Below are 16,182 nucleotides of genomic sequence, written 5' to 3'. Positions count from 1 at the left end.
CAATATTTGCATTTAATAATACAGCTTATACATGCAACCTAAAAGGTAGTTGTATATAACTATTAATTCAGGTTAGAACACAAAAAATATATACAAAGACTTGAACTACAGTTAAATAAAGCAAAACTAAAACAGAAGTCATATAACATGTATCACACTATTTTTTTCTAAGAGATCACAGAATGCACCATTTATTGCTGGTTTAAAGGGGCATAAAACCCAAAATGTTCAGTATTCAGATAAAGCATACAATTTTAAACAACTTTCCAATGTACCTCTATTATCTAATCTCTGGTATTGTTTAAAGGCATATCTAGGTAGGCTCAGGAGCTGGAAGCTATCTGCCGATTGGTGGCTGCACATATATACATCTTATCATTTGCTTATCATAACCCTGTCCGCCTGCTCCATAACTTGTGTTTCTGGTGAGTCTGAAGACTCGCCAGAAACACGGGCCGTACGGAGCTTGATAAATGGGCCTCACAGTTAAATTACATCCCAGGAACCATTGAGAACTGCTTATACAGACATATAAGGCTAGTCAGCAGCAGCTGCTAATAGTGTTACTGTAAATTAATGGCAACATTCTCTCACATTGCTCACAACGTGCTTACAAAGGTTCCTGTCCACATCTTACCTCCTCTACAGATATAGTGGAATCCAGTTGTAGGTTAGGCAGTCGGATAACAATGGGCTCTTTATTATCAGAGCTGCTTTGTGTGGCTTCTAAACTCTGAAGCAAATCAGTACAGATATCAAAGTTCTCTACAGCTTGCTCCATATCCCCCTGTATAGATAAATAAAGGGTTAATGAAAACTCTCCTGTAATATTCATGCATTAAATTCATATACAGTTTGAGAGACTGACCTGTAGTGCCAGGAAGCGAGCCTTCAGCCAGTACAGTCGCACTACATAATTTAGCCAGTTGTCCGCAAACAGATCCCTCTGAGAAGCAGCAAAGCCCATAAGCAGTTGATCCTCTAAATAATGAGTGCTAGGAAACTCAGGGCCAAAGCTCTCCATGTTTAACCCAGCAGGGAATTTCCCAGGAGAAACTGCAAGTACAAATAGTAAGTGAGTGAGTGGGTACTAGCTAGATACATTTTCAAAATTAAAGGGAGATAAAGAATTAACAAAAGTATTCGCACTTGCGCAGAATGTACAACAAAGGTAACCAGACAAAATGTATACCTGTAGAGCTCTTTACTTTAGTCAGAAGCCACTGGTCTAACTGTAGCTCCATGCAAGTAAGACTCATAACCATCATATCCTACAACAAAAAAACAAACTGTAAAGTACCTGAAGGCATCAACAATGAAATTTTGGATTTAACATGTGGGGTAAGAAGTGTAAAAATGTGGTAAAATGACGGACTAGACACAGTTATACAACAATACAATATCTAGTTTGTAAGTTTTATGAAGCAGGGCTTACCTCTTCCTGTATTAAAGAGACATGAAACCCCAAATTTTTCTTTCATGATTAGGATAGAGAATACAATTTTAAACATCTTTCCAGTTTACTTCTATTGTTTAATTTGCTTCATTCTCTTGTTATCCTTTGCTGAAAGGTTTAAATAGGTAAGCTCAGGAGCAGTAAACAACCAACAGTTTAGCTGCTGATTGGTGGCTGGATATATATACCAATTGTCATTGGCTCACCCATGTGTTCAGTTAGAAACCAGTAGTGCATTGCAGCTCATTCAACACATGATACCAAGAGAATGAAACAAATTATAGAATAGAGGTAGATTAGAAAGTTGTTTAAAATTGTATTCTTTATCTGAATCATGAAAGAAAACTTTTGGGTTTAATGTCCCTTTAATATGCATTGTTGTTAAGTATATGTTAATAGTTGACTGCATCTGTATTGTATTGCTTTGAAGATGAAGATTTAAAAAACAAAACGTATACTTACCTGATAAATGATTTTCTTTCCTGGCATGGAGAGTCCACAAATCCATTCTAATTATTAGTGGGAATTCAACTCCTGGCCACCAGGAAGAGGCAAAGAACACCCCAGCAGATCTGTTAAGTATCACTCCCACTTCCCATAAACCCCCAGTCATTCAGCTGAAGGAATATGGAAAGAGAAGAGGACACAAAGATATAAAGGTGCCTGAGGTTTAGAAAATGACAAAAGCCGTCTTAAAATTAAAATAAGGGCGGGTTGTGGACTCTCCATGCCAGGAAAGAAAAGAATTGATCAAGTAAGCATACATTTTGTTTCTTTCCAATGGCATGGGGAGTCCACTAATCCATTCTAATTACTAGTGGGAACCAATACCCAAGCTAAAGGACACAGAATGGAAGGGAGGGAGAACAAGACAGGCGGACCTAAACAGAAGGAACCACGGCTTGAAGAACTTTCCTCCAAAAAGAAGCCTCAGCAGAAGCAAAAACATTGAATTTGTAAAATTTGTAAAAGGTATGCAACGAGGACCAAATGGCCGCCTTGCGGATTTGTTGCACAGAAGTCTCATTTTTAAAAGGCCCAGGAAGAAGAGACAGCCCTATAGGAATGAGCCGTAATTCTCTCAGGAGGCTGTTGTCCAGCTGTCTTATAAGCCAACCAAATAACACTCCTCAACCAAAAGGAAATAGTAGAAGAAGTGGCCTTCTGGCCCTTACGTTTATCAGAGAATACAACAAAAAGGGCAGTAGATTGTCTAAAATCTCTAGTGTCCTGCAGATAGAACTTCAGAGCACAAACAACATCCAGGATATGCAACAGACGTTCCTTCTGAGAAGGATTATGACAGAACGAAGGAACAATTTCCTGATTGATATTGCAGTCCGACACCACCTAAGGACTGCCTTATCTGCATGAAAAATAAGGTAAGGGGATCATACTGTAGAGCCGAAAACTCTGAGACTCTACAAGCAGAAGAAATAGCGAGAAGAAACAAAACCTTCCAAGATAGTAATTTTTTTTTATTTATTTTTTTATTTTTAATAATTTTTATTTGAGGTTTAAAATAAGGCATACATGGAATGCATAATAGAATAACAAAATAAGAATATTGGAATACAGACAATATAGGACATAATATTGTAGGTTGGTGATATGCATTCCCAATAGAGATGAAAAGAAAAGGGCACAATATATAGATAGTATGCCAAATATGCTATATACCTCCAGAATGATAGGTGAGGCCTTTTTGGACCTCCAATCTATATAAACAAGTTAATGGAGGTAAGTATCAACTAAGGAGTCCACTTTTGGATCTCAACTGAATAACCTCATTTTTTGTCTTTACTGTAATATACGCATAGTGATAACAACAGTGAAGGAGCCTTCCACTAGAGTACAATATGAAAACATCAAGTGTAAATATCTGGTCGTTGCTAGTGTGTTCATTGTTAAGGGGAACCATCTTGTTAATCTTAGTAATCAACCTAGTCGCATTGGGTGTTGTAGAATGTAGAAGTGATTTTTAGAGAAGGAATAATATACCATAAATGGCATGTAGAAATATCTACCAAATAAACAGGTATTTAGATGTGTATAGTGAGAGATGTGTCTGTTGTAACTGAGTATATACATTCAATCCCTGGGTGATTGAAATAATAAGGAACTCTGTGCATATGTCAGTCAATATGAAACTAATTATAGTCCACAATACAGGTTATCTCTGAATATAAAGACTAAGGACGTGCCACCTTGGCCGCAGATAGCACTTCGGAGATAAGTGATACTTAGAGATTAATATCATTGGGGTCTGATGCGACTCTCTTAAATTGGAAATATTGTGCACATGAGTCTATAGCTGGTACACTGAGCTTTGCGTCTGTGTGAACTCTTGTGGGCTATCACTGCGACCGACAACTGTCTACCCTTTCTGTGAGCTGGCTGTGTTCTCTGCTAACATGATGAAGGCTTGCCATTAGTATTAATGTGTTGTTAGGTTGATAGCATGTTTATTTTGTGTGCATTCATTGGTGTAACCGTTTGTGTGTGTTAGCATTGTGATACTCCTTAAGATCTACCACCTCTAGAAATTTAATTAAGACAAGATCTACATGTAATATCAGTGCATTTACAACTTTGAAGCATGAGGATAGTAGCTTAAGTACATTCTGTCACCATAGCAGTGATCAGTACAGGTAGCCCTCAGTTTACGCCGGGGTTAGGTTCCAGAAGGAATGGTTGTAAATCGAAACCGTTGTAAATTGAAACACAGTTTATAATGTAAGTCAATAGGAAGTGAGGGAGATAGGTTCCAGGCCCCTCTCAAAATTGTCATAAGTAACACCTAATACATTATTTTTAAAGCTTTGAAATGAAGACTTTAAATGCTAAACAGCATTATAAACCTAATAAAATAATCACACAATACAGACTTCACTTGCATTATTCTGCAAACAGTTCTTTCTATGCATTCCAACTGGAATGATTTATAGACAGGAAGATCTTGTTCCTTTGAAATCTGCTCGATAGCTCAGGTCTGGTTAAACTGATTGATTTCAGCTTGCTTGGCTTTGCTGCAACACAAGCCAACAGCTCCACCTACTAGCTATTTTAATAAATGCACTGCTTCTCAATAGCAGTCACATGACTGGGAAAAAAAAGGTTGTTATTCTGAAACGGTGTAAATTGAACCGTTGTAAAACGAGGGCCACCTGTATAGGTTATATTTCAAGCAATCTTAGGTATTATGGAGTCTGCTAGGAAATAAGTGACTCAGAGGAAGATACTAAGTAGTGGGGTAACAAGAGCCCTAGGTGAAAACATTAAGCATGTGGCTCAACATGTCACTAGTAGGTATAAACTAACTATATTCTAAACTAACATAAGTATAATGTAACCTGCTGAGTATAGGCATCTCAGGGGAAGGCAATAAATAATAAGATCCTAGCCCTGAGTGAAGTTAGCTAACTAACCAACAAATACAATATGCATATAAATGTACATAAAAATTTGGCTTTGAAACATATCAAGTATAGGATTTGTAAACTGTTATATTAGAGGGGTTTATGCAACATTATGAGTGCACTTATTAACAGTCCTCACAGTTAGTGGTGTAAGCAATTTTCAGACATCGACTAAGACTCAGAAACTTTATCTTCATTAAATCGGTAGTCCAATGGTCTGTCTCTACACCCGAAGGAACCACTTTTCCCATTATATTCTGTAGTAGTTGTAATCGTTAGCTGGGGTTTAGTAAAAATAGCTGTCCTCAGGGCTAGTGTGGGTAGATTTATTGCAGTGAGGCAGTCCCAGTTCTCTTATCATACTTAACCCACACCATGTTGGTCAGTTCTTATTCCCCTGAATTCTATAGGAGAAGATTGGTCTGTCCATGGCCCGGAGACCACAGGTTGTTGGGAGTCAAGCTTAGCCTGAGGAGTGTAAGTTTGCTTGTATGTTCTCCATGCCATTGCCTTGAACACGTTATGGTCAGGAAGCAGGGATCGATGGTGTCAGTTGTAGGTTTGATCTATAGGGATCTCAGGTCCTACTAACGCAGGAACGTAGCTAGACAAGCCTTTCCACAATCCGGTTTTACTGGGGTCTGTGTTACAGTCAAAGGGACAGCCTCCCGACCGAGCCGGGACCCAAGTTGTGCTCCTGATCTCTTAGCGTGTATTCAGGTGGTTTCTGGTGTAACTCAATCTGAGACCGCCCGTTACGGATCAAGTCGCATAGGTCTCTCTCCAGTCTTCGGAAGTGGTCCCGTATGAGCCTGTTCATCTGTGCTTCCCATCTAATAACCGCCTCCATTTGCTCTTTAAGAATTGGATATATTTGCTGCAATAAGTTTTCTTTTGAGTAAGCACCGTATTATAATTGAAGGTTCCCCCCTTAGGATGAAGAAAGGGCAGTCTAAACCCGACTGCTGTAACCAATGTACTGGGGAGGGGGGGTGTCGAAACCTAATGGTGAGGCAGCCGCCTGATGTCTCAACGGTCCAGATCTGGGTCCGGTATTCATAACTCCTGTGAGTTTTATGCCGTTCAACTCAGAAGTCCACGAGCCGAGTGAGTCTGCAGGTTATTTTTAAGTAGCTAGCAGGATTGGCTCGGTAACCGGCAGGGTATAGAGATTGTACTCAGAGCTGCAGATATTACGAACCTAACATGACCGGTGCCTAGACACGCCCCCTTCAAAGATAGTAATTTAATATCAACAGAGTGCAAAGGCTTAAACAGTGCCTGTTGCAAAACCCTAAGAACAAAACTAAGGTTCCATGGATGAGCAACAGGTTTAAACACAGATAAATATTGGTAAAAAAACAACTAGAAGGATGTATACAAAGTAGCACTCCTCACCATAAAATCGCCTTAAACATAATGTACTTCTAAATAGGAGACATAGAAAATAGAATGACCTTATTTAGTGTGTACACATTGTTTATAAAGTAATTCACTGTGATTGGGAACACAATGCGGGTAAAAACAAACTTTATTAATTCAAATTAAAATTGGGAAAATATTATAAACATTGGTTTCAAGCAAAGTGAATGTCACCTAAGTGGTACAGTCAAGTTTGCCATCAGGGGGTGACAGAGGTGACTCCTGTCAGGGGTCCAATAGGCCAGGGGGCTCCATGAGGCAAGAACAACTTATTTAACAAACAAAAAAAATTGGCAGCCACCAGAGGGTACTACAGCAGAGTGCTATTGAGCGTGGAAAATGTTATTACAAGGAGTAAAGCATTAGCATTTGAGAGGATTTCTGAGTGTGCACTAAACCACTATGCACAGTGTGAGACAGACTTGGCACTTAAGTTTGTACAGTGTGTGTGTCAGGGTTTTTTCCCCTGATCTGTTTGCCATGTGCTGCTGGCAGCCATTTTACTCACCTCTCTTCCTGACTCTGGTGCATACTGTGTGATGCTGCTCATTTCCTGCACTTCCTTTTATGGCCACACTGGTGTACATCATCCGTGTGAGACGGGATGCAGTCTCAGAATTGTGATGTCATCACTTATTATTTATAGGGCCTCTGTTCAGTATGCTTTGCACTTGCGTTGTCTCACACCTGTTTGTGAGAGCTCCTGTGTATTACCTGGCTGTCTGATGTCCCTCCTGGTTCCTGATCCCTGGCTTGTTCCTGACTCTGCTGTTCTCCTTGTTCCTGATTCCGACTCGTCTGACTATTCGCTTTGGCTCCTGACTCGGCTCGTCTGACTACCAGTTCTGGTTTTGATTCCTGGCTTGTTATGCGACTTGTGGACTTTTTATTATTTTTTGCTATTAATAAAGGTGTGATTATTTTTGCACTTCTCGTCTCAGTCTGATTCCTGGTACCCTGACAGTGTGTCTGAGTAAAACGGCAGATCACTTTTATTTGCAGAGGAGGTAGGACTTACTTAGTAAATGTTTTTACTTCTTTGTGCAATTTCGGATTGTAACTTAAGTGTGGTAGCAGTTGTATGGTGGGGCCAGGGGTCCATAAAAACATTTTTTTTAGCAATATGCAGCAGTGTATTTATGATTATTTGACAATGCTGTAGAAATTCTATATTTAAAGCCATGCAGAAATGTTTCCTCCTCAATACACAAATGGTAGGTGCCCTTTTGGCAGATATGAGTTTTTTATTTATTTATATATATATATATATATATATATATATATATATATATATATATATATATATATATATATATATATATATATATATATATATATATATATATATATTACATTCCAGTTTACTAACCCTTTATGCAAGGTCTTTTCAGATGCAAGGAGGCATTTTATCAAAGGTTTTTACATCTGCATAAAATGTTATACTCTCAGACTAAGATTGCTCAGTGTTTGAAATGAATGTTACCTTAACACTGTTCAGTTTACACTACAGCTGACTTAATTTTGAAATACATACAAACAAGTCTAAAGCCTGCATTTAACCAGATCTAATGGTATGAGACTGAGAACCACAGCTTATGGTTCTACCAAGACCATATAGAGTACAGCATTTTCAAAATCCATAATTACAGCTGACAGATGGGAACATTTGTACACCATATTTGAAATGGTGCTCTTGGTTGGGGAAAATAGGGGGGGGGGGGGGGACATACATATGTCAACCTTTCAAAAGTACTTTTTTTCATCTAGCCATCTACCCAGATCATTAATGCACAAGTTTGAATTCACAGAATTATTTTTGTTTGCACATTTACAAATAGGATTCTTTAAAAAGTGATCTCTTAATTTCTGCATTTTTTTTATCATGCATGTCACACACTGTTGATTTAGGGGATGTAATGTGCAGAAATTTTACCTCCTGTGAGTGTTTCTGTGGGTGTCTGTGTTTATGTCTTTCTGCTTTTGTTTGTGTCTCTATGAGTGTGTATGTATTTTTTTTATGTGGGTCTCTCTGTGAGGGTGGGTGTGTATGTCTTTGTGCATTTTCTGTGGATGTCTGTGAGGGTGTGTGCGTATGTCTTGGTGCTTTTCCTATGGGTGTCTCTGTGAGGGTGTATGTATGTATGTCTTTGTGTATTTTCTCTGGATGCCTCTGTGAGGGTGGGTGTGTATGTCTTTGTGTGTTTTCTGTGGATGTCTCCAGTGAGGGTGGGTGTGTGTGTGTGTATGTATTTATGTATGTATGTCTGTTTTCTGTGGATGTCTCTGTGTGTGTATGTCTGTGCATTTTCTGTGGATGTCTCTGTGAGAGTATGTATGTCTTTGTGTGTTTTCTGTGGATGTCTCAGTGAGGGTGTGTGTGTATGTATGTCTTTGTGTGTTTTATGTGGTTGTCTCTGTGTGTGTGTATGTCTTTGTGTGTTTACTGTGGGTGTCTCCAGTGAGGGTGTGTGTGTGTGTGTGTGTATGTATGTATGTCTGTTTGTGTTTTCTGTGGATGTCTCTGTGAGTGTGTGTATGTCTGTGCATTTTCTGTGGGTGTCACTGTGAGAGTGTGTGTATGTCTTTGTGTGTTTTCTGAGGCAGTCTCTGTCGGTGTTTCCTTAGGTGTATGTGCACGTTTGTGTTTGACTGTGTGTGTGTGTGTGTGTGTCCAATGACTGTTCCTTTTTAGGACATTTTGACCTTACTACTGATTATTCACATCTTTCTAGAGACTTTGAGACTGAGACCTTTCCGGAAGTCACCAATCCATCATTTAACCTTTCAATTATTGTTTAGGCAGTTAATTGTGCTTCCTTTCAGCAGCTGCATGCTGTTGTCGTCATTTATTTGGCATCTTCCTTGACAAAAATATAATCAGAACTCCATATTTTGTTTTGTAAATCTCCTTTTTTGACAAAACTGTAGTCTACCTCATTACTTGTCAGGTCAATGTAAACAAGTGCTAAGTGTCTGTTTGGGTGTCTGTGTCTGAGTGTTTCTTTGCGTTTCTGCTAGAGTGTCAATATGTGAATCCTTATGTGTGAGTGTGTATTTCAGTGTATATATCCACAGTATAGAAGCAGCTGATACATCTGAACAGAGCTGCTGTATAAAGAAAGTATCAGCTGCTTCTATACTGTGGATATGGGTTGTGACTGCTATTGAAGTTGTATCACCACGGATAATACATGTTACTGTCTGACTAGCACTTGGTTTTGAATATAACCAATTACAGTGATACAATTTGTATATATAATTGTAACAACTTAATCTATTTCAATAGTTTGACAAATATCAGCTCAATATATTATTCCATGTGATAGAGACAATATCTCTTACTGATTTTGGTATTGACTAAATACTGATACAAATTGCTTAGTATCACACTAATATTGTGGGCTGGAAGTGATAAAGAAGTTATATTGCCACAGATCTTGTATGTTCCTGCATGATTAGCACTGTGTTTAGAACATAGTACATTTCTGTGCTTTAATTCTATTAATGACTGTTGTAACTTTAGTCATAGCAATAGCAAAACATACAACAGCTAAATATAAATATGTTATATGACAGAGATAAGTGCGAATCACGTTACTAACAAATTATATCTCCCACTGATCTCGACATTGACTTAATACTGATATACAATCTGCTAAGTATTAATGCTATCTAATACTGTACCACTTAGGTGACATTCACTTTGCTTGAAACCAATGTTTTTAATATTTTCCCAATTTTAATTTGAATTAATAAAGTTTGTTTTTACCCGCATTGTGTTCCCAATCACAGGGATTTACTTTATAAACAATGTGTGCACATTAAATAAGGTCATTATATTTGCTATGGCTACTATTTAGGAGCACATTATGTTTAAGTGGATTTTATGGTGAGGAGTGCTACTTTGTATACATCCTTCTAGTTGGTCTTTACCAATATTTATCTTTAGTTATCTTACAGTATACAGCACCCACTCCCAACTCTGTATTTATACCACATATTGCGTTTACATTGTATTGGGTCGCCTCTTTGTAGTGCCTTTCTCCTTTTCCCTGGTTTTCTCTCCCTACCCTTGTTCATATTAGGTTTAAACACAGGACTGATTCTGACCAAGGCCTGAACAAAGGATTGAACATCTGGCAAGTCTGCCAGACGTTTATGCAAAAGAATCGACAGGGCAAAGATCTGACCCTTCAGAGTACTGACTGACAAGCCCTTCTCCAGGCCCTCCAGAAGAAAGGACAGAATGCTGGGAACCCTCACCTGACAACAAGAGAAAACCCTAGATTCGCACCAAAAGACGTATTTATGCCATACCTTATGGTAAAACCTTATGGTAAATCTTGCGAGTTACCGGCTTACAAGCCTGAATCATGGTATCAATAACCTTCTCAGAAAAACCTTGTTTAGACAAAAACATAATTTATGCTTACCTGATAAATTCCTTTCTCCTGTAGTGTAGTCAGTCCACGGGTCATCATTACTTCTGGGATATTAACTCCTCCCCAACAGGAAGTGCAAGAGGATCACCCAAGCAGAGCTGCCATATAGCTCCTCCCCTCTACGTCACACCCAGTCATTCGACCGAGAACCAAACGAGAAAGGAGAAACTATAGGGTGCAGTGGTGACTGGAGTATAATTTAAAAATTTAGACCTGCCATAAAAAACAGGGCGGGCTGTGGACTGACTACACTACAGGAGAAAGGAATTTATCAGGTAAGCATAAATTATGTTTTCTCCTGTTAAGTGTAGTCAGTCCACGGGTCATCATTACTTCTGGGATACCAATACCAAAGCTAAAGTACACGGATGACGGGAGGGACAGGCAGGATCTTTATACGGAAGGGACCACTGCCTGAAGAACCTTTCTCCCAAAAACAGCCTCCGAAGAAGCAAAAGTGTCAAATTTGTAAAATTTGGAAAAAGTATGAAGAGAAGACCAAGTTGCAGTCTTGCAAATCTGTTCAACAGATGCCTCATTCTTAAAGGCCCAAGTGGAAGCCACAGCTCTAGTAGAATGAGCTGTAATTCTTTCAGGAGGCTGCTGTCCAGCAGTCTCATAGGCTAAACGTATTATGCTACGAAGCCAAAAAGAGAGAGAGGTAGCAGAAGCTTTTTGACCTCTCCTCTGTCCAGAATAAACGACAAACAGGGAAGAAGTTTGGCGAAAATCTTTAGTTGCCTGCAAATAAAATTTCAGGGCACGGACTACATCTAGATTGTGCAGAAGTCGTTCCTTCTTTGAAGAAGGGTTAGGACACAATGATGGAACAACAATCTCTTGATTGATATTCTTGTTAGTGACAACCTTAGGTAAGAACCCAGGTTTAGTACGCAGAACTACCTTATCTGAATGAAAAATCAGATACGGAGAATCACAATGTAAGGCTGATAACTCAGAGACTCTACGAGCCGAGGAAATAGCCATTAAAAACAGAACTTTCCAAGATAACAATTTAATATCAATGGAATGAAGGGGTTCAAACGGAACACCCTGTAAAACGTTAAGAACTAAATTTAAGCTCCATGGTGGAGCAACAGTTTTAAACACAGGCTTAATCCTGGCCAAAGCCTGGCAAAAAGCCTGAACGTCTGGAACTTCTGACAGACGTTTGTGTAAAAGAATGGACAGAGCTGAGATCTGTCCCTTTAAGGAACTAGCAGATAAACCCTTTTCTAAACCCTCTTGTAGAAAAGACAATATCCTAGGAATCCTAACCTTACTCCATGAGTAACTCTTGGATTCGCACCAATGTAAGTATTTACGCCATATTTTATGGTAAATCTTTCTGGTAACAGGTTTCCTAGCCTGTATAAAGGTATCAATTACTGACTCCGAAAATCCACGCTTTGATAAAATCAAGCGTTCAATTTCCAAGCAGTCAGCTTCAGAGAAATTAGATTTTGATGTTTGAAAGGACCCTGAATTAGAAGGTCCTGTCTCAGAGGCAGAGACCAAGGTGGACAGGATGACATGTCCACTAGATCTGCATACCAGGTCCTGCGTGGCCACGCAGGCGCTATTAGAATCACTGATGCTCTCTCCTGTTTGATCCTGGCAATCAATCGAGGAAGCATCGGGAAGGGTGGAAACACATAGGCCATCCCGAAGGTCCAAGGTGCTGTCAAAGCATCTACCAGGACCGCTCCCGGGTCCCTGGACCTGGACCCGTAACAAGGAAGCTTGGCGTTCTGGCGAGACGCCATGAGATCTATCTCTGGTTTGCCCCAAAGTCGAAGTATTTGGGCAAAGACCTCCGGATGAAGTTCCCACTCCCCCGGATGAAAAGTCTGACGACTTAGGAAACCCGCCTCCCAGTTCTCCACTCCAGGAATGTGGATCGCTGACAGGTGGCAAGAGTGAGACTCTGCCCAGCGAATTATCTTTGATACTTCCATCATCGCTAGGGAGCTTCTTGTCCCTCCTTGATGGTTGATGTAAGCTACAGTCGTGATGTTGTCCGACTGAAACCTGATGAACCCCCGAGTTGTTAACTGAGGCCAAGCCAGAAGGGCATTGAGAACTGCTCTCAATTCCAGAATGTTTATTGGAAGGAGACTCTCCTCCTGAGTCCATGATCCCTGAGCCTTCAGGGAATTCCAGACAGCGCCCCAACCTAGTAGGCTGGCGTCTGTTGTTACAATTGTCCAATCTGGTCTGCTGAATGGCATTCCCCTGGACAGATGTGGCCGAGAAAGCCACCATAGAAGAGAATTTCTGGTCTCTTGATCCAGATTCAGAGTAGGGGACAAATCTGAGTAATCCCCATTCCACTGACTTAGCATGCACAATTGCAGTGGTCTGAGATGTAGGCGTGCAAAGGGTACTATGTCCATTGCCGCTACCATTAAGCCGATTACCTCCATGCATTGAGCCACTGACGGGTGTTGAATGGAATGAAGGACACGGCAAGCATTTTGAAGCTTTGTTAACCTGCCTTCTGTCAGGTAGATCTTCATTTCTACAGAATCTATAAGAGTCCCCAAGAAGGGAACTCTTGTGAGTGGAAAGAGAGAACTTTTCTCTTCGTTCACCTTCCACCCATGCGACCTTAGAAATGCCAGTACTAACTCTGTATGAGACTTGGCAGTTTGAAAGCTCGACGCTTGTATCAGAATGTCGTCTAGGTACGGAGCCACCGAAATTCCTCGCGGTCTTAGTACCACCAGAAGAGCGCCCAGAACCTTTGTGAAGATTCTTGGAGCCGTAGCCAATCCGAATGGAAGAGCTACAAACTGGTAATGCCTGTCTAGGAAGGCAAACCTTAGATACCGGTAATGATCTTTGTGAATCGGTATGTGAAGGTAAGTGTCCTTTAAATCCACTGTGGTCATGTACTGACCCTTTTGGATCATGGGTAAGATTGTCCGAATAGTTTCCATTTTGAACGATGGAACTCTTAGGAATTTGTTTAAGATCTTTAAATCCAAGATTGGTCTGAAGGTTCCTTCTTTCTTGGGAACCACAAACAGATTTGAGTAAAACCCCTGTCCGTGCTCCGACCGCGGAACCGGGTGGATCACTCCCATTAGCAAAAGATCTTGTACACAGCGTAGAAACGCCTCTTTCTTTATTTGGTTTGTTGACAACCTTGAAAGATGAAATCTCCCTTTTGGGGGAGAGATTTTGAAGTCCAGAAGATATCCCTGAGATATGATCTCTAACGCCCAGGGATCCTGGACATCTCTTGCCCAAGCCTGGGCGAAGAGAGAAAGTCTGACCCCACTAGATCCGTTCCCGGATCGGGGGCCCTCAATTCATGCTGTCTTAGGGGCAGCAGCAGGTTTTCTGGCCTGCTTGCCCTTGTTCCAGGACTGGTTAGGTTTCCAGCCTTGTCTGTAGCGAGCAACAGCTCCTTCCTGTTTTGGTGCAGAGGAAGTTGATGCTGCTCCTGCCTTGAAGTTCCGAAAGGCACGAAAATTAGACTGTCTAGCCCTAGGTTTGGCTCTGTCTTGAGGCAGGGCATGGCCTTTACCTCCTGTAATGTCAGCGATAATTTCTTTCAAACCGGGCCCGAATAAGGTTTGCCCTTTGAAAGGAATGTTAAGTAATTTAGATTTAGAAGTAACATCAGCTGACCAGGATTTTAGCCACAGTGCTCTACGTGCCTGAATGGCGAATCCGGAATTCTTAGCCGTAAGTTTAGTTAAATGTACTACGGCATCTGAAATAAATGAATTAGCTAACTTAAGGGTTTTAAGCTTATTTGAAATCTCATCTATAGTTATTGAGTCAAGAGTCTCTTCCAGAGACTCGGACCAAAATGCGGCCGCAGCCGTGACAGACGCAATACATGCAAGGGGTTGCAATATAAAACCTTGTTGAACAAACATTTTCTTAAGGTAACCCTCTAATTTTTTATCCATTGGATCTGAAAAGGCACAGCTATCCTCCACCGGGATAGTGGTACGCTTAGCCAGAGTAGAAACCGCTCCCTCCACCTTAGGGACCATCTGCCATAAGTCCCTTGTGGTGGCGTCTATTGGAAACATTTTTCTAAATACAGGAGGGGGGGGGGAAAGGGTACACCAGGCCTATCCCACTCCTTAGTAATTATCTCTGTAAGCCTCTTAGGTATAGGAAATACGTCAGTACTCGCTGGTACTGCATAGTATCTATCCAGCCTACATAATTTCTCTGGGATTGCAACGGTGTTACAATCATTCAGAGCCGCTAATACCTCCCCTAGCAGTACACGGAGGTTTTCTAGTTTAAACTTAAAATTTGAAATGTCTGAATCCACTCCATTTGGATCAGATCCGTCACCTGCAGATTGAAGCTCTCCGTCCTCATGTTCTGCAAATTGTGACGCAGTATCTGACATGGCCCTAATATTATCAGCGCACTCTGTTCTCACCCCAGAGTGATCTCGCTTACCTCTAAGTTCTGGTAATTTAGACAAAACTTCAGTCATAACATTAGCCATGTCCTGTAGTGTGATTTGTAATGGCCGCCCTGAAGTACTCAGCGTTACAATATCACGCACCTCCCGAGCGGGAGATGCAGGTACTGACACGTGAGGCAAGTTAGTCGGCATAACTTCCCCCTCGTTGTTTGGTGAATGATGTTCAATTTGTACAGATTGACTTTTATTTAAAGTAGCATCAATGCAATTAGTACATAAATTTCTATTGGGCTCCACCTTGGCTTTTGCACATATAGCACAGAGATATTCCTCTGAGTCAGACATGTTTAACAAACTAGCAATTAAACTAGCAAGCTTGGAAATACTTTTCAACTCAATTTACAAGTAATATGAAAAAACGCACTGTGCCTTTAAGAAGCACAGAAAAAAACTATGACAGTTGAATAACAATGAACCGGAGAAATTATAAAAACCAAATTTTTCCCGGTAAAGGCATAAATTTAGCAAAGGATTGCCCCCATTGCAATGGATAACTAACCCTTAATAGCAGAAAAAAATGTACAAAATATAAACGTTTTTTATCACAGTCAAAGCACAATCTCACAGGTCTGCTGTGAGTGATTACCTCCCTCAAAATAATTTTTGAAGACCCTTGAGCTCTGTAGAGACGATCCGGATCATGCAGGGAGAGAAACAGACTTGTGACTGAATTTCTGATGCGTAGCAAAAGCGCCAAAATAGGCCCCTCCCCCTCACACACAGCAGTGAGGGAAGTTCAGTAAACTGTCTTAAATTAAAATAAACGACAGCCAAGTGGAAAAACAGTGCCCAAAACAATTTTTCACCCAGTACCTCAGATAATTAAACGATTTAACATGCCAGCAAAACGTTTAAAATCAAATAACATGAAATGTCATTAAACAGCCTGTTGCTAGACGTTCCCACTGCAAGTTAGGCTAAAAGTTATATGCATATAGTATTATCCCAGTGAAGTGCCATTCCCCAGAATACTGAAGT

At 40.4% G+C, this 16,182-nt stretch overlaps 1 protein-coding gene across 1 annotated transcript in view; it reads right to left on the bottom strand.

Annotated features, from left to right (window-relative positions):
• CABIN1 (calcineurin binding protein 1) overlaps nt 1-16,182 on the bottom strand; it is a 1,089,846-nt gene that overhangs the window by 879,185 nt on the left and 194,479 nt on the right. The window contains exons 13-15 of the mRNA XM_053701973.1: nt 1,193-1,271; nt 869-1,056; nt 638-787 (exon numbers count right to left, since the gene is read on the bottom strand). Coding sequence (XP_053557948.1) covers nt 638-787; nt 869-1,056; nt 1,193-1,271 — 417 coding nt within the window. The remainder of the gene's footprint in view (nt 1-637; nt 788-868; nt 1,057-1,192; nt 1,272-16,182) is intronic.

The sequence above is a fragment of the Bombina bombina genome, chromosome 2 (assembly GCF_027579735.1).
Source record: "Bombina bombina isolate aBomBom1 chromosome 2, aBomBom1.pri, whole genome shotgun sequence".
Classification (NCBI taxonomy): domain Eukaryota; kingdom Metazoa; phylum Chordata; class Amphibia; order Anura; family Bombinatoridae; genus Bombina; species Bombina bombina.
Note: the sequence above shows the minus strand (reverse complement) of the source record. Positions and strands in the feature narration are given on the sequence as shown.